At 35.3% G+C, this 24,436-nt stretch overlaps 1 protein-coding gene across 1 annotated transcript in view; it reads left to right on the forward strand.

Annotated features, from left to right (window-relative positions):
* The window catches only part of LOC100545524 (myotubularin-related protein 13-like), a 24,709-nt gene continuing 273 nt past the window's right edge, over nucleotides 1–24,436 (forward strand). Inside the window, exons 1-10 of the mRNA XM_019616059.1 lie at nucleotides 1–140; nucleotides 1,239–1,334; nucleotides 3,905–3,976; nucleotides 6,243–6,424; nucleotides 8,741–8,917; nucleotides 11,476–11,577; nucleotides 12,804–12,989; nucleotides 19,516–19,642; nucleotides 20,967–21,095; nucleotides 23,755–23,759. Coding sequence (XP_019471604.1) covers nucleotides 89–140; nucleotides 1,239–1,334; nucleotides 3,905–3,976; nucleotides 6,243–6,424; nucleotides 8,741–8,917; nucleotides 11,476–11,577; nucleotides 12,804–12,989; nucleotides 19,516–19,642; nucleotides 20,967–21,095; nucleotides 23,755–23,759 — 1,128 coding nt within the window. The 5' untranslated portion in view covers nucleotides 1–88. The remainder of the gene's footprint in view (nucleotides 141–1,238; nucleotides 1,335–3,904; nucleotides 3,977–6,242; nucleotides 6,425–8,740; nucleotides 8,918–11,475; nucleotides 11,578–12,803; nucleotides 12,990–19,515; nucleotides 19,643–20,966; nucleotides 21,096–23,754; nucleotides 23,760–24,436) is intronic.

Below are 24,436 nucleotides of genomic sequence, written 5' to 3' on the forward strand. Positions count from 1 at the left end.
AGCTCCTGCTTCTTTAGAATCTTCAAGCAGTATAGAACAGGAAAAATACCTTCAAGCCTTACTGAATGTGATATCCGTCCACTGCAAAATGAGTAGCAGTAATACTCTCACTGTTAGACCAACAATTGCTCTATCACCAGGTAAAATTGTTTTGTGTACTGTTTTTATGTTGTTAAGTCGAAAAGTGAGAAGGGAATCTTCTTGGATTTGGTGTTAGTTCAATTTGTCTGATATGAATTCTGTTGTTTCTTTTATTGCTACACTTCTCAGATAGTTTATTCACTCTTCATTTTAGTGAATTTTCGTGTTCTCTGTATGTAAAGGATGTTTTTAAACTTTCCCAAAGTATTCTTCCATATTCTTAATCTGACAGTAAGTGATTCACAGCCTCAGTCCTTCAGAATATCAAGATGTGAGAACTCTCCAAATTGGTGGGTTGTTTTTTTACATCATCAAATGACACAATTGCATTATATATAACATAATAAAAGACAAAGGTGCACTTTCATGTGCTATATAACAAACTAAACATCTTGAAAACTCTATGGAATAAGAGACTGCCACCCTGAAGAGACTGTGGAATGCTATTCTATTTTTTATATTTTTATATATTTTTATTTTTGTACTCTTTATCTATTTTTATACTCTATAATTAGAAAATATAAGATTGCAATGTTGGATTCTACATAAAGAAAAGTACTACAGCAGCAATGGGAGGCATATGGGTATTTTCATGTGTTACATACAGTAATATTTTAATGCCATTTCTGCATAGAACTTTACTTGCAATGAAAACTCTTTCAAAAGACATTACTTAGGTAAATAGTTTATTTCAATTATTATATGATGAAACTTGATAAGGTTTATGTGAAAGTATCCCCAAAGTCTTAAAAACAAAAGAATGCGACTTGAAATTGTGCCTGTCTTGCCATATCCAATTGGTTGAAATTTGTGCAATATACCCAAACAGTGGCATCTCTTGTTAAATAACAGTTTCCAAAGTGTGGATGCTTTACTTCATGTATTTTAAAATATGTTGATTGCTTATTTGTATCTAATCTTCATTCTGTTGCCAGTGTATACACCTGTCTTAAAAAAAATGTATCAGAAGTACAAAATTGGCGAGAATTATCTGTATTAAGAATGGAAAAAAAATATTTTTATCATGTATGTTAAGTGTTAGTCTGAGTAACACTGTAGTGTTTTTAATCTTCTATTCTTTTTTTGGCTGACTTTAGGCACTGAAAGGAGGGCTTCAAGAATGTCTACTGTGTTTAAGCAGGTAGTGCCAGGACATTTGGATGTAAATCTATCCAATAGCTTTGCTCGAGGAGGTTAGTAAGACTAGATCAAAGTCTAAGCACCTTTGTTATTTGAACTTATAAGTGATAACAAAATGTTAGTGAAATTAAAAGTAATTACACTGCTTACGAATTTATTACATTATGAAACAACAAAATAGAAATTGCAGATTAGCCTCAATCCATAATATAATATAAGTATCTAATTTTTGTTTTAGTCCTTCGCTTACCGTTGAAATAAAGGTTATTGGAAATTAGTGGAAAAGTAATCACTCAGGAGTTACGTCTTTAAATACCTTGTGGTTTATCCATATTTTTAATTTACTTGAATTGTGTGGCCTAAAAACACACATTTTACATTCGAATTGAATGGACTTTAGAACCTACAATTCTGTAATTTGTGGCATTTGACTGAAGGTTAGCTGACACTTCAGCAAGTTACAAATAATCTAAACAGTTTAAGTAAAGGAAGGATGTACATTACCGTGCCTTCTTTGGGAAGGTGTCTTTTTTTACAGGAAACTCCTCCTGTGATTTCCAGCTGCTTTTCTAGTCTGATGAATTTATGATCATCTTCTTTGTGCACTTACGTACCTAAATTAGTGTGGTGAATTCCCGAGGTACATTATGTATTTGTTAGAGCTGAAGACTACTAAGGAAGTATTTTTACTTATATAAAAGTTGCTTTTCTTCCTTTCTGAACTCTACTGGAGTTCATGGAGGTGAAAAAACAGAGAGATAGCAATCAAATAGGTAAAATGCCTGGGAACCAGAGAGGAGCTTAGTAGTGTGTGGAATTGTTAGACAAATTGGTGGCTGTGCACTGCTTCTGTCAGTAATGTAATAGTGAAAATGTTGAGTAGCTGACAGCAGATGTTCGGCTGTTTTCTATTTCCTCGCGTTGCGGCAGAAGTGCCAACAGCAAAGTGCCAGTCAGGACCCATGAAGATGCCCCAGATGAAAAAAAGAAAAGCTTGCTTGTTGACAGAAAGGATTACTGAAATTACTTGTTTCTTGGATTAGAGTTTGTGGTTAATGTGATACGGTGAGCTTCTCAGTGAGGGAAAAAGAGACTCAAGTCAGATGTTTTTTGTTGAGATTGTCTGTTGGCTAGATTTCAGCAGTAATCAGGAAAAGGGAAGGAAAGTTACCTTGTATCTTGCTGGACTAATGCCACACCTGCCCTGTGTATCCCAGAGATGTAACTACAGACCAGTATCTGCAGTCTGTTCACAGTTTAGCAGGAGTACTTTGCTAAAACATAAGAATGCTTGACAAAGACAGTGGGAGCCCTAGTGAGGATGAGAAAATGACAAGAAAAGGGAATATCTTCCTGAAAGAAGCAAACATAAGGGGTTTTTTTTAGGTTAGCTAACAGAATTATTTAAGAGGAAACTATACAGTACAGGCTAAATACTAAACCTTAAATTGTTGTTCTCAAATAAGTGAAATCACATGGTCTATAATCACAAAGATTTTTGCTGCTTTTGCAAGTTACTTACACTGTGCATGTGAAGTTACAGGAACTAAAGAGATTCTTCTTTGTATTCCTCAGAATAACTCAAAAAGAAAGAAACAAACAAAGAAAAAAATGCCGCCAAATGCTCATCACCAAATAAAAAACAAAATAAAAGCAGTGAGATGAGCTAGTTACTTTATCATAGCAAGCAGCTTGTTAATATCCTTCATAAAAGTTGGAACTTTACTCAAAACTGTATACCTTTTCTTACATTACTTGATAACAATAGCGTGGTTCTAAAGAAGAGCAATTGTTACCTGGCACTGATGTGTAATTAATAGACTAAAATGCTCTCTCTGTATGATTTGCTGGAAAATACTAGGATATGTGTAATGAATAAATAAAGACTCAGTCATTTATTTTAAAAGCAGGATACGTTAACTTTGAATATTTTTTAATAGAACATTTATATAAAAGGAAGTTGACCGTGTAGATGTGGCTTTAGAGCCAAAAAAATGTTGTATGCTCTGATAAGACTTCCACTGAATATGAGTATTTATGCAAGGCATGTGGGGGGGATTTTTTTGTGTGATAGATATTAGAAGTCCTCTAAAGAATTTGTGTAGGTGTACAGAACTAACATCTTACATTCCAATTTGATTTTAAGGTCCATTAAGTTACCTACTCACAATAGACTGAAACAGCTTTTAGAAAGTGCACTGCAGTGTGGGATTTTTAATTAAGCTAGTTTCAGCTGGTGGGAAGCTTTCAATAAAGAATTCACCTGAATTATGTAATTATTAAGTATCCTTTGTTATCATAGATTATTAGAAAACCACCTGATGGCTGTGTTTTGTGTGCAAAACTACTGCAATTGCAATGAAAAATATTCCTTTTTGATAAACTGATCCTTCCTTCCCACTTTATGCTGATTTTCTATCTCAACTGATATTTTGTCTTGTGATGACTAAGATTTGTACTGTCTGATATATAATGTACTATAAAGGAATCCAGTATGTACTAGATCTTTGGAAATTAATAAGTAACCCTTTTCTTTTCTCCTGCAATGTGTCTTGCTGCAATGTGCCTTGCTGCAATGTGCATTCCATTCCTCCTCCCTCTGTCTTTACTGTTTATCTGCCAGTGCTTGGGTACAGAGATAAATGTTTCACTCATTCCAATTCCAAATCAGCAACTAAGGGAAGAGTCCATCAAGGTACTGTACTCCATGTCCTGGAAGCACATTCTTATTTACTGTGTCCATAACCACTACTGTATTTTAATATATGCTAAAGCAATACTGTCACAAAATCTTATCTCTAAAAGCATTAACAAACTTTGAGGGTTTTTAGGCTTATCAGATTTTTACATTATGGTTTTGTTATGTTTGGGGTTTTTTGGTTTCTTTTGGACATTGAATGCTGATGAAAAGACAGTTAATAGCCACACACTTCAGTATATTATGCCTTAATAACAATATGATCTCATGCAAAGGAACACATACAATTTTTAAGTTCTTTCAAAAGAACGTTTTTCTGCACCAAAACAAAAAGAACAGCAAAAAAGCATTTAATACTCCTACTGCTTAAGTAGAACACTTAACAAATGTCATTACCCAATCAATGAACTTCCTTTCCAGAATTATTGGTGTTGTTCCTGACCAGGGAAAAAATTGTTTATGCCAGATTAGAAACTTATGATAATATAATGAAAATGAAATGAGAGACTAAATCAAATGAAAGCTAGATTATGCTAACAAAATATGACATAGTAGGCAAAGTTAGAAAGCAGTTATCCATCATTGGTACATACGTTCATCTGCATGTATTTGTAGCTAGTTTTGTTGTTTTTGTTGTGCTACAGACAGTGGTAGAATATTAGAAATGTAGGCATCGTCTTGAGGGAGCAATTGTCTGCTGGAACTAACATTTTTTCAAATCAAATGAACAGGACCTTCATTCTTAATGCTTGCTGTGAATTCTGTTAGTGTGATAAAATCTTCATTCTGTTGATTGTTTTAGTCCAGTGGAACAAAACTTTGCAGTAAACACATTACTATGTAATATAAATGTAAACTATGTAAAATATAACTGGATGTTCCTGAGATTGAAGCTGTTTAGAACTATTAACGAATTCTTAAGTTTCTAACCAGTCATCCTTAGTTACTCCTATTTATTTGATCTCATCTGATACTGGGAGCCAGTCAGGCAGACAAACTAAACTGTACAGGATTACTGTGTAGAGTTATTCTTAAAATATAGTACCTTTCACATATCACATTGGACATGCAAAAGCAGTCACACAAAATCCATATTATACTTACTAATCTCTTCTTCTGAGGCTATCTAGGCCTTGACAGTCTGGTTTGTTACTACTTTATCTGAAGTTGAAATCACAGAACTTATGGAAGCATAATGAGATCAGAGCACATCTGTGTTATAGGAATTCCCTCCTCTGGAAATAAGCATGTAGCTGCATCAGCAACAATATGCAAACTAAAATGTTGAGAGGCTGAGCTTATTAGGTTAACATAATGCCATTCAAATATAGCTGTGCTGCTTTCAGATGCAAACCTGTGGTTCCATGTCCCACTCCACTGTTCCTTATGTATAGTCAATATCATACTGTTACTAGCAGTGAGATTTCTATACCATGCCCTGCTGCCAGAGTAATAGAGATCTTAGTGCCAGAATAAAACTGTAAAACTGTGATCTTCTAGGTAGGCATCCTTCTCTCTGCTCTGACAACTGTACTGTAATCACATCTGCTAGAACATAGTTGTGAATAACATGATTTTAAAAAGATACTTCCTTACATTCATTTCTATTTTTAATGAACCATTAGACATGGTAAGATGAAAAAGAAAAACCATGGCATTCTACATTTTAATCACTCTAGCTGAAGAGCAGATATAGAATACTTTATCCTCAAGTGTAATATTTGAATTGGTCATTGTATATTTGTTTTCCACTATAATAGGTCACTGAGCTTGTTATTAGATTGTGTATGGTGAAGGGAATGCATGTATTCTAGAAAGAAGGGTATTTTAAGTGATAGTATCTCCATTTTTTAGGGATATTATTACATAATATTCTTAATGGTTGGACATCCAAAATAATAAGGAAAATAACAAGGAAATAGGAGAAATTTTTGACCACACTTCTGAAAAGCACCCAGCAATTTCATTTTCATGTAATTAATTTGTTGCTAACTGTGGTTTATATTATCATTTACCAATTTCTCTACAGTAGAAAGCATTGTTTGATTAGAATCTTAGATTGAATGACAGTACAGTAGGATGATTTTGGCTATATTTGGTATCATTTCTTTCAAGTGCATGTCATTCACTGTATCCTATGAGGAATATGAGTGACATATTTAAACACTGTACTTTCTAAATTATGTTGTTGTGTATGCATTAATAAGTAGCATCTCTATTGCCTTACACAAACTGTTTCTAAAATATTTTTATCTTAATGAAGGTGTGTGGGCCAGTCTTCGTTCAAGCAACAGATTTATCAACGCTCAGACGCCATTCATTGATGTTGGTGCAAGACTTGCAGGGAAAGATAATGCCACTTCCTACAGTAGCACTTTTTTGCAAAGTCAGCTTTTGAGGCGTCAAGCAGCCCTGTATATATTTGGAGAAAAATCTCAGTTACGGGTAATGGCAGTTTTATTTTTGTTTACATAGTTTTCATTTGGCTTGATTTTGATAACCCTAACATATTTTAACAAACAACAAACAGTATTCTGGATAAGATGGATGGATAACACTCCTTAAGGTGCAAACTTTCATGGGTATTTTAGGTAGTGTTCTCTACACAGACATGTTCTCCTTTTAGTTCCATTTTGCTATCATCTATGTTGCTATACAAAGGGTAACAATTAATGACATAAAACATAGTGGGAGTTAGAAATCATACTTTGCAGTTATATTATACAGCAAAGTTAATGTAAATAAAAACTTAACTATATTTTTTTAAACAGCTATACAACAGGTACAAACTCATGTAAGTTCTGTGGCTAGAGTCCTGCTTGTCACTTTTCACAAAGTGCTGATGTAGGTCTAAGAGATACTAAGATGTGTAATATAATGAGAGGAATGGAATGGCTTTCCTACAAGATAAAGTGTTTTCAAACTGGAAAAGACATAACTAGGAAGGAAATGTTTTGCAAGGCAACAAAATGTCCAGCAACACCTTCCTATTTGAAAATCACTTTGTCTTCACTGTTTCAACATTATTGGCTTAGCAGGAAGAAAAGGCAGCAGACTAGCTCTGTTAAGTGTAGCTGCTGAGATAAGGACCTTGGCAGCTACCCCTTTCAGAGGCTCTTCAGAATTATTCCAGTTACAGTTCTCTATCTATATGATCCTGCTCTCAGAGCCACAGTTAAATGCACTTAAATGCATACTATCATTCAGCTGCTCATCTGATTTTCAGCTGAGTGATCTCACTGTGATGTCTACTTTGGGAAACAAAACCCAGACTTATTTATAGTTTTTCCTCATGTATTGGAATATATTATGAAGCAAATGGAATTTTATTAGTGAAGAAAAGCAGTTAGTCAGGAAAGCATTGTTACTGTGGGTAGTGCTTAAACTCACACACTGAAACCAAACTGATGTGAGTAAGACTAACTCACAAGTCTGCCCATCTGGATTTGCTTACATGAAGAAGTCCACAATGTCTACAGTTTTATATATCTTTTTTAACTTTTTTATAAATTCTAATATTTTGGATGCAGTTGTTTAAGAAACAGGAAACAGATGTGCTCTATATGAAGTCTTTACATCTTTTCAGAAAATATTTACAGATTTTTTTTTTTAATCTCTACGTTTAGAAATTGAAAAAACTTTTTTTTTCCAAGTACGAACATAGACAATATATAATGCATTTTGTGAAATGTATAGTATACAAAAGAAATAATTGCTAGGTAAGTGTATCAGTATTCAGTTCTTTCTGAATTCACATTATTTTTGGAGATGGAAGAATCATGCTATATCAGAGCAATAAATCAAAATGCTAAAATTTTCTACAGACTGTCTTTCTAATTTTTCTTCTGTACTTTGAAATGTTTTTATATCTTATTTTACTCTAAATTATATTTCATATGTATAATAGCATATTATTTTGCATCACTTTTAATTCAACTGCTAAAATTGATTTGTAAATTCATTTTCCTTTTTTTCTTTCAATCAGACAGTACATAAAATAGTCCTTTTTTATTACGTATTTTATTGATATTTAATTTGAAATTCAGTGACTTTATAATATAATTAACATAATGGTAATTTACAAAGATATCCTGTTAAGTACATAAATGAAGCATTCTAATTTTGTATGATGCAGCATAATAATATGAGAGACGAAACAGAAATTTCCAGAGTAAACATAATTCACTATTATTAGAATAAATTGCTCTTACTAAGAAAGCAGTTTATTTTCTAACAGAAATTTTCTGTTTTATTGGATTGGCATTTACATCTGATTTCCAAGATAATGTTCGTACTGAAATTTTCAGTCAGGTCTTCTAATATCAATTTTTCATCATAGTATGATATCTTTTTTAACTATAAGCCTCAGAGGGTTCTGGCAAAGCAGGGCTTCCATGAAGTAGAGTGAAACGTGAGAAATTCAGCTAGGAAAACCACACATAAATCGTGGAAAGTGCATCAGGTATTTCCTGAATGCTATTCTGAGTTGAAATAGGTGCTTTAAATCAGCAAATGCCTCACTTTGCAGTGACTGCTTAAATGAATCATGTTATTTGCAGTTATGAGGGTTCTTTTTTGGTTTTAAAGTTACATTTTTTTTATGTGTTACTGTACTACTAGAATTTGTCCTGCTGAACTACTAGAATTTGAATTAGGATTTGAAGTATTTAACAACGAAGTTGGCAAGACTTGGAGATTTGACAAGACTTGCGTTGACAAGTATACTTTTAAATTGCATCTGCTGTTGTCCTTCTCACACAGGGCTTCAAACTTGATTTTGCTTTGAATTGTGAATTTGTTCCTGTTGAATTCAATGATATCCGACAGACAAAGGCAAGCTTTAAAAAGCTGTTGAGAGCTTGTGTTCCCAGCACTATTCCTACAGATTCTGAGGCAACATTCCTGAAAGCTCTTGGGGAGTCAGAATGGTTCCCACAGGTAATTTATATGACAGGTACTTCTACATGCAGTACTGCTTGCACCAGATAAATTTAAGACTCTTCTGACAGAGAACTGTTGTATTTTAAACAGCTGTTCTTTGCTCTTTGTAATTACTTCGAATGCTATCAATTCTGTCATTACATAGGTGTTAATTTTAATGCTACCATAACATTTACAGATGTGGGAGGTAATTTTTATAGCATTGTTTACATAGACTGTCTCTCTATATGGAACATATACACAAGTAGAGATGGTCATTTTTATTGCATGTATCAATTTATGGTCTTGGTTTTAATAGTTTTTTTCTTATTCTATATATTACAAAAATTAGAAAAAATAACAGACAATAAATGCACCTTTGATTTTAAAGTTGATATTCTACCCTTAATATATGTTCCTACCTTGAATTACCACATGCTTTGCTGCATAAATACTCCTCAACAGCAAATAATCCTGGAAAACAGAATAGGCAGAATACATGCAGGTAATTTAGTGATTTCAGTAATTATGCATCATAAAATGTACTTCTGGCTGGAATATGCTACATTGCAAGGAACGGCTTAACTCCTTGCATTTAAGGTATGGTCTTTCCTTATGGAACGTAGGAGCTGATCATTGAAATGTCTGACCACTGCTTTGTCAATGAAAGGGAGAAGTCTGGGGACATTAAGGTCTTGATGACCCCACCATGTGAACATTTCCAGTCACAGAGCAATTGAGCAAGATAATAGGTGTAGATAAAAGAAATGAATATCACTATGATGAAATAGACACGTCTCTATAGCAGCACAGAGATTAAGAAGAGGTTATCACATTGGAGATACTCTCAAGCATATTTGGGAGGAAGAGTAACAGTGTAACTCTTTGCTCAAGACTAGATCATAGTACTAACTGTGATTCATTGCCACGACATTTCTGTGGTGAAAATTCCAGGGTAGGTGACTTATGCAATAAACTTGATTTATGACTGAGTTTTCACATTTTCTGCTAATCCTGTGAAAGGACATAGATCTGTCATCTGGAAACTTCTTTTTATTGTATTGATCTTTCCTCTCTAGGTAACAGGAGTTGTGCCATATTGGTTTCAACACTGTGTAGGCTAAATAGTTCTTTATGAGGATTTGATTATGGAAGAAATTCAAAGTATATTCTGAGTACTACTAATAAAAAATAGTGTTCTTCCCTTTCTTTATATTGAATCTATGTAACCAGATTGCATAGCAATCTCTTTCCTTAAGGACAGCAAAAAAATAGTCTTTCTTCTAGTCTATTGCCTACGAAAGCATAGAACAATAAATGAACTGTTTGATTTTCAATACATTATGCTTTTCAGTCTCTTCCTATTAAAAATTGCAAGAAAATAGTTCACTTTTAGTTTCTAGTAATGACTGTGTGAATGCTCAGAGTTGTTAAGTGTCTTCTGTTAAGTTTTCATGGTAATGTTCATAGGATTGGGATGTTGTTGTTTTTTTTTTAACAAAGTAAAAATCCATCCTATTTCTAGTGTTTTTTCTTGATCTTTTTTCTTATTTTCTCTAATTTAATTTAGTCCTCCCTGAGTTTTCTTTCATGTGAACTTACTTTTTCCATGCATAAATGGTCTTAGATATCTCTTGCCATTTTTGCTTTCTCCCTTTCCTTAGGCTTTCATATTTTCTATGTTGCTATTGGATTGTATTCAGTGCACTGGAAAGAGCAGTTTGATTCTACTATAAAAAAGAAGAAAAAAACTACTGCGTACATATAGGATATTATGTTACTTACCAAGAATGCATTTGAAGTATGAAAGATATGGTAGAAACACTGTAGGTTCTTGTTTTAGTAGTAATTATGTGAATACTTCTCTGTAAGGTAAAAATGTTCAAATTCACTTAATTATTCCAATTTGCTTATAAGCAATATGTTTTAAATCTCATTCAAGTATATAACCTTTCCCAGAGAAATTACCAACTCATCTGCTCATAGAATTTAATATCACTACATAGCAGTTATCAGAATGCAAATAATGAACCTGTCCTCTTTTCACACGTTTTAGCCAGTCTACCCAAAAACAGAGTGTGAGAAAAAAGGTTTAATCTATCTAAAACTGTTTCCAGATAATAGAATGTTCTTGCTTTTCTTTTTTCATTAATTTCCAACTTCCATGAGACTGAACATTAGAAATATTTTCTTCTAAGTATCTTACATTTGTTTTCCCATCAAAGTATTGAGTGACTTTATGTGACCATAACTTTTCACAGGAAAAGACTGTAGTGTTAATCCTAGGGTGGAATTTCTCTACCATAAATCTATCAACTGAGTTGTTGCCATGCTCCTTTTTATGACAACTATTTATTGCAGAGCTCATTGGTTGTAACAGTTCCTATCTCAAATATTTGCATGGTTGTGTGTAGTTCTGAGATTGTTTTTTAGTTTTCTGATCTGTTTTATCAATAATTTATCTATACTATATATGTAGATTTAACAATACAAATTTAATATTAAATGTGAAGAGATTGTATTTTTTGATAATATCTAGACATTTCTCTTATTCTTCAATTTGTAATATTCTGTAGCTTCACAGGATAATGCAGTTGGGTGTGATCATCTCAGAGCTCCTAGAAAATGGTTCTTCTGTTTTGGTCTGTTTGGAAGATGGCTGGGATATTACTGCACAAGTAAGCTGTTATTAAAACTTGAAATAATTAAATAATAAGAAAAACACTAGGCAAGACTTTTTTACATGTGAGACTGATAATTTGATGTAAGATTAATAAAACTCTGTTGTGGCAGCAGAGAAGAGACTGGAATATATGATTTCTTGTGTTTGCAATTTACTTTACAGAAGAGTTCTTTAAAATATTCCAAAGGCCTTGTTGGACTTAGAATTCTAAGGCTTATCTACAAGATCTGAGTTTCCGTACCTGATCATATGTAAGAATGAAAGCTGAAAGCTGTCGCTACAGATTATTTGCCTTTTTAAGCACAGTACACTTTAACACAGAAGGGAAGGAGAGGAATTCCTTCTTTGTTATTTGCTTTCTAGAAATGGAACACATACAGAGAGAAAACTAACTGTGCAAAAGTAACAGTAATACACCTATTTGAAGGACAGATTACTGGAACAGATAAGTTTGTGAAACATGCTATAAATTACACAAGTGATACCTCACTTAATGTGCACTGTGTTCATGTAATTGCTTCATAATCCAGAAGATAAACATAGATGACAATAATTGTAGTAAATAAAAACATTGTGTACAGCCAGCATCCTGATCTTAGGTAAACAAAATCATAAGAGAATGTAGTAATCTTGGAATCATTGTCACATAGTGAAGAATAGAGAAAGGCACATACATAGCTGGAGGTGGGAGATGTCTGTGCTGTGTTTTAACATCTTCAGAGATGCTGTCTACAAGAACAGGCTGAAGTTGTCTGGCGAGGACGATAGCGTGGCAACACTACAAAAGCTGTAGAGTCATCCTTAGGATCAATCCTTTAATGCTTTCTTTGCTGGAGTAGCCAGTACTATTTTATAAATAGTATTTTATTAATTATTATTATCTTTTATTGTTTATTTTATTAATAAAAGTGGTTTTATTTTAAATGTAATTCAAAATTGTTAAGCATTTTCATGACTTTTGAATTCGCTATTGCACAGGATTGACTTTTATGATTATCATTAAGACCCAATTTAATTAAGGCTCTTTCATGTGAGATCATATTTGTATTGTGTTATAAAAATATGTAGCCTACCTGGTAAAGCACTTTAATTGAATTTATATGAAGGTTTTTGTTCCTTTGAACTAGAAGCATACAAGGGAATATTTATGTAAGTTACGTAAAGTGGTTTCATTTTAACTTATGTCATTCTTAACATAATATGTCCTGTTTTGTGATGTAGGTAGTATCTCTGGTACAGTTACTCAGCGATCCCTTCTATAGAACGCTTGAAGGCTTCCGAATGCTGGTGGAAAAAGAATGGCTCTCTTTTGGTCATAAATTCAGTCAGCGAAGTAATTTGACTCTAAATTGTCAGGGTAGTGGATTTGCACCTATTTTCTTACAGTTCTTAGACTGTGTGCATCAGGTAAGTCCATCTATATCTATGTATAGATGCTGTTATTTCAAAAGTCATAGATAATGCTTTGAGGGAAGATTAATAACCTTCTTTTCCACGTTTTAATAAAGTAACTATGCTTCACATGATGAAAAACTAGAAAATGATCATCCATACAAAACATACCCTCTAAGAGAATGGTTGGCCTTAATGGGTATTGTATTTTAAAGTGATTTATGCAGAGATTTCAATTTGAAGTTTTTTAAGCTTAAAACTGGCTTCTGGCAGTTTGAATTACTTCAGATTGGAAGAAGAGATCAACAGATTGTTCATACAGTAGATAGAAGGCTTTTAACTCCTTGTGCTTGACTATGCCCTCTGGAGATACCTTGTGCTCAGCCAGTTCTGGAGATAGAAATATGTTTAGCCCCTCTGTAGTGGTCTGTCTCAAACTCTTATGTAGAGGAATTATTGATTGAAATTCTATTCTTTCTATTCAATGCATTCCAAAGTCTGTTGCTGTTACTTTTAGATAAACAGAGACATGTTGCTAGCAGCAGCAAAAATTCAGTGGAAGGACATTTATGCACTGCTTACACTCTGGTGAATAATCTGCACTACTGAGGATAATTCAACCTTTATTTTTGATATTGTAACATATTTAGTAGAATAATCAACTCCATCTAAAAGCTGGGTTGGCTTTTGGTAACTCCACTTCAGCTCCATTCCCCATCCTCATTTGTAGATTATTGCAGACTAAAAGGACCAAACTACGCCTACAGCAATAAACAATGCTTTCTTGAGGTAGGATTCTTAATAGATAATTGCTGTAGGCCTATTCCCAGAATAAATTAGCTTTTGAGCTATACATCATTGGGCCCCAACCTAGTACCTTTCTTCTAAAGAGACGGCTTCTTGTGGGGCAACCAACAAGAGCAACCACTGGAAGTATATCAACAGCCTGACCCATGTGGTACTCCCAGTAAGAGCTAGAAGGACAAAGTGACCATTACTACATAAATAATAACAGGGCACTTTTCCCAATGCCAGTTGATTTGTCCAAGATACTTGATCTGCTTCCAGGATCACTTCAACAACAGTACTGCAGTCCATAAGTCCTCTTGTTGATTTTTTAGATCTTGGTCTTATATACAAACAATGTTAAGGGACAACAATGTAGTTTTGGAAGCATTTTGGATGCAAGACATGATCTTTTTCCAGGAAGTTAATTGCAGACTTCATCATCAAGTACATTATTATTAAAAAGTCTACTCTTAGGAGCACATTTCCAAACTTACAGGATGGTTTTAATGGAAAACAAGTGGTAGCATGGAAAGAAAATTTTGTAGTTCTTGGAATTCTGCTTTTCTCATGCTGGTAAAGTTCTCTGCTCAAGAGTTCATACCTAAGTAATGCAATTTTCCACTTCTGTAGCTGAAAAAACAAGCAGGTTTCTAGGGGTCCAGTAGCAGTCCCCAAAAAAGAAACAAACTCTAGAAAGCTTGGAAACAATTACCTAAGTTGTTCTGATTTTTATATATTCTGCATGTGTGCAAGAAGATGAACACCATCAGTTACATGATACAGCGGATTAAGCATTTCTTACTCATTTCTGTTTAACTCTGAAGTCTGTCCTGTTCTTCATCTCTAAATAGTAAATGTAACGCTTTGCAGATTCTCTGCATATGGAGACACAAGATAGGAGCTTGTATAGCTCCTCTTGTAGATATCTTTCTTTTTCTACTTCTCATTTTTCTCACTGAAAAATCTTGGCTTCTAGATATTACTATACTGCATGTAAATTTATGGATGACTGCCTCATAGAAGAAGACTGTTAAAGCACCAGATGTTCATAGTGAATACATACATGGAGTAGACCTCGAAAGAGAAGTCAGCAAGTAAACTTAGTTGATTGCCAAAAGCAAAGTCCACTAATTAAAAAACATGCCAAGCCTACAAACAAAAAATCTTTAGATATGGAGGAATGGTTATGAATGAGTTTATAAAAAAACGAGTAAAGACTTACTGATGAACATATTGCAGAAAAGGATCATTTTTTCTGTATTGCAACATTGAACATTATCTCCCATCCATTGTTGCTGTCTTGAAAGTGAGTAAGTCATATCCTTGTAATTTGGGTCTGTTCTAGCGTAAGAAAACCTTACAGATATTTGTCATGTATCCTTTCATATCAATCTGTTTCCCAGTGGCTGTGGTCCTCAGGTTAATTTTTATTCAAAATGGAGAGATTAATGAGCATCAGTACAGGCATTTTTCATTCAAACAAGTTAATCCATCTCCACTTGTGACATAAACTAACCTTTGGGGTATCTTAAGGTTATTTCTCGTTTGTTGAAGTAGAAGAGGAAAAACATCAACAACAGCAAATTCTTAGTGGCAGCAGCTATGGCAGGACAGAATAGCTGCCTGTTGTAGCCACTGTAATCCTGAGGCCTGCCTGATGAATGGTTCATTCGGTTCTTTGAAAATCACTTGTCTGATGCTGTATTCTCACTGTTGTCAGATGTCTTCTGTTTTTACTGAGCTGACCGGATTGCACTGTCTCTTGTTAGAATAGAGTGAATTGGCATTTGATTTGAAACAGTAATGTAATTTTGAAGAGATTCCATCAAGCATTTCCCCTTGCCATTTTGATAATTTTTAGAAAATATGAGCTAGATTCTTGGAGGAATTTACCTAGAAGTTTCTGCTTCAGGTGTATGCTAATTGCTCAACAGTTCTTAAAAGGGTCTAAAGCAATGATTCATCACTTAATTTAAAACTATATAGTAATCAACTGGACCTGAAGGGGGGGAAAAAAAAGTGCATAGTGTGGTTGCAGGAACCTCAGCACCAGCTGTGAACTATTTGCTATTGTGGACATAGCCTACATCATTTTAAACATTCTTTTTCTAACCGTGGAGACGCTTTGCTTCGGTATTACTGTAATAAATCTTAGGAAGCTGACAACAAGAAACAACCATGCACACCTGTAGAGTAGATTTTTCCTCAAGTCCAGAGGTCACACAAACTTTGGAAACAAATGGGTTATACAGAACAAAGATGAAAGTTAGCATTTAAAGAATATTTTTAATTGTTGTAAGAATAAGATGTTCCATGTTTTCTTCATGGCAAAATTCCTGTTAGATCTAAAACATTCAGAAGTTCATAGAATAATGGATTGTAATTTTCCTGACATTAGAATTTACAATGAAACATGAAGTGGGATAAATCCCTGCTGTTAACAGCTGATAGGTATGATTCTGCTTTAAGCAACAAGGTGCCTAAATTATTCCTACTCTGTATATGAACCTCTTAAGGAAATTTGGCGTCTATCATGAGAACTTCCAACAGAAGTGCTTGTGAATTGTCTCTAATCTTTGTACTTTCTTGGGGGGCAAGTTGGGTAGAGGAACAATTTCATACTTTCCATTGTACTCTAAACATTATTTTTTTGTTTTTCTAAAACTAGTCCTGAAATAAAAAATATATAATGTTCCTGTTAGAAAATGTTTACATCATCCATTTTCAATTTGATTTGGTTCTCCTGCATGATAGAGGAATATTGCCATTATAATTCATCTCAGATAGCAGATTTGGTAGTATCTGAATCATCATTAAGAGGCAATATAAAGTATACACATTATTAGCAGGTGCATTTTACATAATGATCAGTATCTTCTGTTTTTTTGGTATTAAACTGTGTCCACATGCCCAGGCTGCAGCTATGTCAGCAGAAAAGTTTCTTAATATAGGCCGTTTGGAGCTATTAATTGCCTCCCCTCTGGTGGAGATATTACACTTCCAGTCTGTTAGCTAACGGGTTTGTGTGGATCTACGTGTCTTTTCTACCAAAATGGTAGAAAAGAAATGGGTAGAAATAACTGTAAATATCTTATTTTGATGGATGTGGGTTCAGAAGCAGTTCAGCCGATCAATCTGAAGGGGTCAGTATCTTCTTGTGAGGAATGATAGGGCTGTGTAGGGCTTGTAGTCTTCATCCAAGAAAGGACATAGGAACACTGCTTAATTTGTGTAACCAGTGTATTATACTTGGTTGCACCAGAAGTAAAGCCTCCAATTTATTTTCATGGCAACTGCTGCAGATACAAAAAACACAATAATACTGTTTGATTGAGCAAATTCTGAGCTGTAAAGCACTATTTTTCAACATAGTCTCCACCATTTGCCAATTTGTGTGGATGAGCTGATTGAGATGCTCTTCATTTCAGCTGTTCGTGGCCATCAGAACATGGCTTGTGTTTCATGTCACTGTCACCACTGCTGAAATACATCCCCCACCACCTCACTGTGCACGTGCCCACTCTTTGATCTCCATAAATGTTTCAGCACGTGTTGACAAATATCAGTGAAGTGTACTGGTGCAGTGTTTTCCACATGAAGGAATTCAATTCCACACCTTCGCTTCCAGTGCACTTCCACGTCAGGTGCCATTTTGTCAGACTGCCGCTCTGCTACTGTCTGTCACACAGCAACAAAATGTAACAGAATATTGGTGGGAAAGTTAGACCTCTACTTTCATATTGCCAACGTCTGCTTCAGACGTTGTGGGCCAACATAATAAAATAGGAGGCATTACTTTCGGAGCAGCCCTTGTAGTCTCGACATAATAGGTAATAAAAAAGTCTCTGTCGAGCCAGTATGCATTAAATATCATTTGTTAAACAGAGAAAACAAATGAAGCAGTGGTTCCTAAATTAGAACTGCATCATCTTGTAAGAAGTCATTGTTTATGCCAGTATTCTCCAGGTGTCAGCTGAATTATTAATGCAGAATCATTCTTTCACAATAGCAGCATCTGGTAGATACTCGCTGCTTCTAGAAGACTGAATTTGAAAGTGATGTCAGTGCAGGAAGCTTTTCTTATTTTTCATCTTTGTCTATTTGATAATTTATTGAATATAAATAATACTGAATGATTTTCTAGATCTGACTTAAATAAAACTTAAAGGTGTTTTATTACAGCACCCCATGTAAGAGGAGTCGAGTGTGCTACTCCAGAGGCAGATGTACTCAACTATTCCAGTGTTTGCAGCGAGAAGCCTCTTAGTGATGACATGCCCAAAGCATTTTGGAATACTGTATTCTTATTTAAAGTATTTATTTAAGTAAACATTGACAGATGATGGAGTGAGAAAAACAAAATGTACTGAAAAATAAGAAAGGCTAAAAGAAGTGTAAAATTTCTAAAAACATTTAGGATAATTGTAAGTTATTTGAGAACACTGTGATTTGAAAAAGGAATTCTGAAATGCTGGCTTTATTTCATTAGAAACACTACTAGAAACTGTAAGTTTACTTGGGTTTTAAATGTTTATATATTATGGAAATTAAGCATTTTAATAAGCAGTTGTAATTTTTAAAGGTACCAGGTCTCTGTAGTTTTATTTAAAAAACCCTATGTAGGTGATATGTTGAAACTGTAAATACAAAAAATGCTTTTAACTTGCATGCAAGTTTTGAGTATGTCTCTGAAGTCAATGAATTAACTAAAATGGGACCGAAGAATTACCAAAGAGAAAAAAACTGTAGAAACTTGGCCCAAGTCGTTACGTTGTTTACAGTAATTAATAGTCTCTATTTTATGTTTATTTTTAATTGCTTAAGTTAATCTGGTTATTTTTTCCAATGTCACGTTTTTATTGTATCATTTGTGATATTAGAGCTGTATCTTATCAGAACTTGTTTCCCTGATAGCTCAGCCATATTTTGAATTTTCACATACTGCAGCACATCTAAACAAATCATGGGTAGTTGTATCTTTCCCATCTCCAAGCATGCTGAAATCTGCCATATACAACAGAAAACAAGCAGAAACACTATGTTATTCACCTTAAATAAATGCTTTAGATGATAGTTGTTCTTGCTCTAAAAAATGTAAATCTTATTACTGTAACTGTGGATAACAAATGAAAATATTAATAAAAAGTTAATAAAAAATAAGTTGTTCTCTATTAAACATTTGCATATGAATAATGGCAAAACACCTCAATATGTTGTTTTGTTTTTCACACTTTAACATTTTGGTTCATATTTTGAGAGCAAAGGAATATGTGTTGACTAGCGGGTAGTTCAGAAATTAGCTGTTCCAGTAATGGCAGATAGAATATTGTTTTCCAGAGTTACTTATGTACATGTTGTCTTGTTTGGATCCTGAGCAATACCTAGAATTCTATGCAAAACCTGCCAATTAAAATTTGATTTGCAGGAAATGATACATCTGGGAGTAGTGTCTTTGCATATGAGTTTGCATGGTGTCTTATGAGTTAATGTAAAATGATATCCAGTTTGATGACTTTGAAGAATGCAGCATTTTGTACAGAGTAGAACATTTGAGTATAAAAGTACACTCTATGAAAAAAAAAAATTGCATCATAGACAATGTGTGAATTTAAATGAATGAAGTATTTTAGACAAATTGTAGAAGGATTTGTGTGCAGTTTCTTATGAATGTATTTGTTGTCAGATTTGACAAGATAATTATTTTCTTGTCTTATTGCCTCAAAATCCTTTTTTTTCCTCTGTTTATTTTTAGATTCATAACCAGTATCCAACAGAGTTTGAGTTCAATCAGTACTATCTGAAGTTCCTAGCTTTTCATCACATATCAAATCGATTTAAAACATTTCTTCTGGATTCAGACTATGAAAGACTAGAACATGGTATGTGTAATGTTTTTTTATCGCATATTTTTTCTGGTTTTGTCCCCATTTTTCTGTCCAGTATTTGGTCTACAATATTTGACTTGTTTGAGGTGATCTAGTAATTGCATGGTAATACTCTAGTCAATTTCAGTTCAGGAATACGAGCTGAAATGTAGGTGACAAACATGCTGAATTTTCTGAATATGCCTGAGATATGCCACTGCTGGGACTTAAGAGGAAGTGAAAAAAATGAGTGTCGTGTCTCAGGTTTTGTTTTGCCTTCTTGGTTTGTTTTCTTTGTCTTTGTCATTGTCTTTGTCTTTTTTCTTTTATTCTTTTTTTAAGCAATTTATTGACTTACTTCAGTTTCCCCTATTAAGTATTTGTTTTAACAGAAGCAAAGTTCTTAAGAAACCTTCGGAGGGCACATGACATTTCAGGAAAGGGAAGCTTTTCCATCTACTATCTCTCACTCTTTTCTCTTGAACTCTCTTTATTGTTTCTCTTTTCTTACCATTTTTTTACTCCCTACATCTGTCATGTGCAAAAGCTCATTTGCTCCCTACCAAGACCTTATCTACCCTCACAGCTCACATAAGGCTTTACTACCACAGCCGAGGCTGTTCCTGGAGCTTGTTCATCAAACAAAATACTTACATGTTCTAAGTTTCACTGCTTCATCGGCTGTTTCTCATGGCATATGGTCAATTTTAATGCTTTTCTTTAAAACTGTACTAACTGTGGAACATATTGAACTTCAGAAGCCATTTTATTTCAACAAGAAAAAAATATTTTTATTATTTACCTTGCTTTGAACATAAGATTGGAGTCAATTTCTTTCTGTCCTTCCAACCTGTATTTTTATGTGGTTCTAAAGCGTCTCATTTTTTTTTTTAAACAACATTTGTTTATTTAGTGTGTCTACATTTTCAAATGCCATCTAATCCAATATAAGGTTCCTATTTCCAGTGGATTGAAGGGCTGGTAACTTCTCATATTAGGGGACAAAATCAGCTAACACGGCTCAATGATCTGTTGAGCCAGTATAGCTGGAGACAGAAAAGGATGTTCATAAATATACTTAAGTATTTCAATAAATTTCAGAATAGAATTATAAATATAATGCTATTGATTTTTTTTATATATATAAAAATCTCATTCTCTCAACTTGTGGCAGAGTGGCAGTTGCAAAGCACAGTTTCAACAAACTGTCTTTTGCAGCAGTCTCACTTCATAGTAGATTTTACTGTAAATTCTCTTTGTGAAATTCCTTTTCACTGTGCTTTAATGTTTGTTACGTTTTATCATAAAGCTATCATTTGCTGCTATTTATTTTCTCTAGGGACACTTTTTGAAGATAAAGGAGATAAACACACCAAAAAAGGAATTTGTATTTGGGATTGTATTGAAAAGATGCACAAGAGGAGCCCTATTTTCTTCAATTACCTCTATGCTCCCACTGAAATAGAGGTATGTATGTTTTGTTGTTGTGGGTGGGTTTTTTGTTCATTTTTTTAAGAAAAACAAAACCCTCAAACAAACAAAGATCAGGTTATTTGCTATTTTGAGTGATTTTCTGAGTACATTTTGCTATCTTAATTTGCCTAGCTGGATAAAGCATTTTGTGGACAAAATTGACCCCCCTTGATTGATTGCTGTAAAGTCTTAAGGCTTATATTTTCAGTCATCTTAGTTATGGAAATTTCACATAAAGGGATGAATTCTGGAAATGTATATATGCATGCCACTGAGGAAAACAAGGTTACTTGTTTAATTTCTGTAGTTATATGACTTACTATAAAAATGGTATTAAAATCTGCATAATTATTTAAAAATATTTGTTTATATACCATAATTCACAGTTATGGGGACATGAGCTTGAAGTACATTCCAGCCACAATGGAATGTCTAATACGATAGACATCAAGACTTAGGAACTGAAAGAAAAGAGCTATGTTCATACTGTTATTCTGGGGCTAAGACTGGTTTAAGGTAGTTCAGCTTCCCCCCCCGTCCCACTGATGTGCTTCTGTCTCCTGCTTTGCCAATGAGCTTCACCTGACAAATAATTTATCTGCATGCCTGTCCACTGCTGATGACCAGATAATATGATCCAATGTGCCGGAAGCCTTGTTGCCACTAATGCTTTTGTTAGTGTTTCTTAGCTTTCCTTTTCCTCAAAAATTTTTTTACCACATAGTATTTTAGAATACATAGCACCTAGAGCTCAAATCAGTTATATAAACTCACCTTGTTTAAAGTTGTTTTTTTTTTTTTTTTTCTTTTTTTTTAATTTCCTTTTTAATATGATTTCGATAGTCAACAGCACAGGCCCTATGACCCCCCATGCATACATACTCCTGTGCTTCATTAAATCAGTATGGGAGAGAGGATGGAGAAAACAAGAGAGCGATATTGAATAGAATCATAGAATCATAGAATCACAAGGTTGGAAAAGACCTATAAGATCATCTGGTACAACCGTCTTCTCATTACCACTGCTACCACAAGCTACTAGACCATATCTCGCAGCTCCTCGTCCAGACGACTCTTGAACACATCCAGGGATGGTGACTCAACGACCTCTTTGGGCAGGCCATTCCAGTGCCTGACCACACTCTGAGAGAAAAAGATTTTCCTCGTGTCTAACCTAAACCTCCTCTGATACAACTTGCGGCCATTTCCCCGGGTCCTGTCCATTGCCTGGGAGAAGAGGCCAAACCCTTCTTCACCCCAACCTCCCTTCAGGAAGTTGTAGAGTGCAATGAGGTCTCCCCTGAGCCTCCTCTTCTCCAGGCTGAACAATCCCAGCTCCTTCAGTTGCTCCTCATAAGACTTGTGCTCCAGACCCCTCACCAGTTTCGTTGCCCTTCTCTGGACGTGCTCCAGGGCCTCAACATCTTTAGTGAGTATGTAGTGAGGGGCCCAAAACTGAACACAATACTCAAGGTGTGGCCTCACCAGTGCTGAGTACAGGAGGATTCTAATGCAGGCCAGGATGCCGTTGGCCCTATTGGCCACTTGGGCACACTGTCGGCTCATGTTCAGCCGAGCATCAACCAGCACCCCCAGGTCTCTTTCTTCTTCACAATCATCTAGCCACTCATCCCCAAGCCTATAACGCTGCTTGGAGTTATTGCGGCCAAAGTGCAGGACCTGACACTTGGCCTTGTTGAACCTCATCCCATTCATCTCAGCCCAGCAATCCAGCTTATCTAGATCCCTCTGCAGGGCCTCCCTACCCTCAGGCAGATCCACAATACCTCCCAACTTGGTGTCATCTGCAGACTTACTAAGGGTGCACTCAATCCCCTCATCTAGGTCGTCAGTAAAGATATTAAACAAGATGGGCCCCAGTACTGACCCCTGGAGGACACCACTCATAACAGCTCACCAGCTGGACTTAATTCCATTAACCACTACCCATTGGGCATGGCCCTCTAGCCAGTTCCTTATCCAAAGAAGTGTGTATCTGTCCAGACCACGGGCAGCCAGTTTCCCCAGCAGAAGCCTGTGAGAGACCGTGTCAAAGGCTTTGCTGAAGTCTAGGTATATTACACCAACAGCCCTTCCCTCATTTACCAGACTGGTCACCCAGTCATAGAAGGAGATGAGGTTGGTCAAGCACGACCTGCCCTTCAGGAACCCATGCTGGCTGGGCCTGATCCCCTGGACACCACACACGTGCCATGCGATCTCACCCAAGATGATTTGCTCCATGACTTTCCCCGGTATCGAGGTCAGGCTAACAGGCCTATAGTTTCCCAGATCCTCCTTACGGTCCTTCTTGAAGATGGGAGTCATGTCGGCAAGCCTCCAATCCTCTGGAACCTCTCCAGTTAACCAGGAGCACTGATAGATGGCCGAGAGAGGCTCGGCAATCACCCACGCCAGCTCCGTCAGCACCCGAGGGTGTAGCCCATCTGGTCCCATGGATTTGTGACAGTCCAGATGGAGGAGAAGCTCTCTGACTGTCTCACCTGAATCGCCGGGGGTATATTCTGAGTAGGGTCCCAGACTTCCAGATCAGGGCATAAAATGCCCAGCGGATGACTGGTCTGGCTAATAAAGGCAGTTGTAAAGAAGTCATTGAGGACCTCAGCCTTCTCCTTGTCCTCAGTGGCCACATTCCCTGCTGCGTTAAGTATAGGATGAGAAATATCCTTGGTTCTTCTTTTGCTATTGATATATTTATAAAAGGATTTTTTATTGTATTTTACTTCAGTAGCCAATCTGAGTTCAAGTAGGGCTTTTGCCTTCCTAACTGCCTCCCTGCATACCTTAGCTACTCCCTTGAATCCCCTGAAGTAGCCTGCCCCTTCTTCCAGAGGACATAGACTCTCTTTTTCTCCCTGAATCTCAGCAATAGTCCCCAGCTCATCCACACTGGTCGTCTTCCCCTATGGCTCGCCTTATGGTACACAGGGACGGCCTGTTCTTGTGCCTTTAAGATTTCCATCTTGAATAGATAGGAAGTTCTTCACTTGCCTATTTCAGAGGAACATACTTTCTCTATAGAACCATCACTGTGATGAATTTGTAAGTTGATGGCCATCTTATTCACTTTATGTTCTATTGATTTTACTGTAAGCTGTAGCCTGACAAGTAAGCAATTAAGATTTGCTTTCAGTGTTTTGGTAGTATCTTTTTTCTAGTTTTTATTACAAACTGTTTTTCCTCATGTGAAATCATGTTGCAGTAGCAGAGTTTAATGATTGTGTCTGAACATCACTCTTAAGACTTTAAAATTGCCCACTGATCTGGGGAAATAATTCCCTTTAAATAAAATATACTGATAGTGTTATCTTATAT

Source organism: Meleagris gallopavo, chromosome 5 (assembly GCF_000146605.3).
Source record: "Meleagris gallopavo isolate NT-WF06-2002-E0010 breed Aviagen turkey brand Nicholas breeding stock chromosome 5, Turkey_5.1, whole genome shotgun sequence".
Classification (NCBI taxonomy): Eukaryota; Metazoa; Chordata; class Aves; order Galliformes; family Phasianidae; genus Meleagris; species Meleagris gallopavo.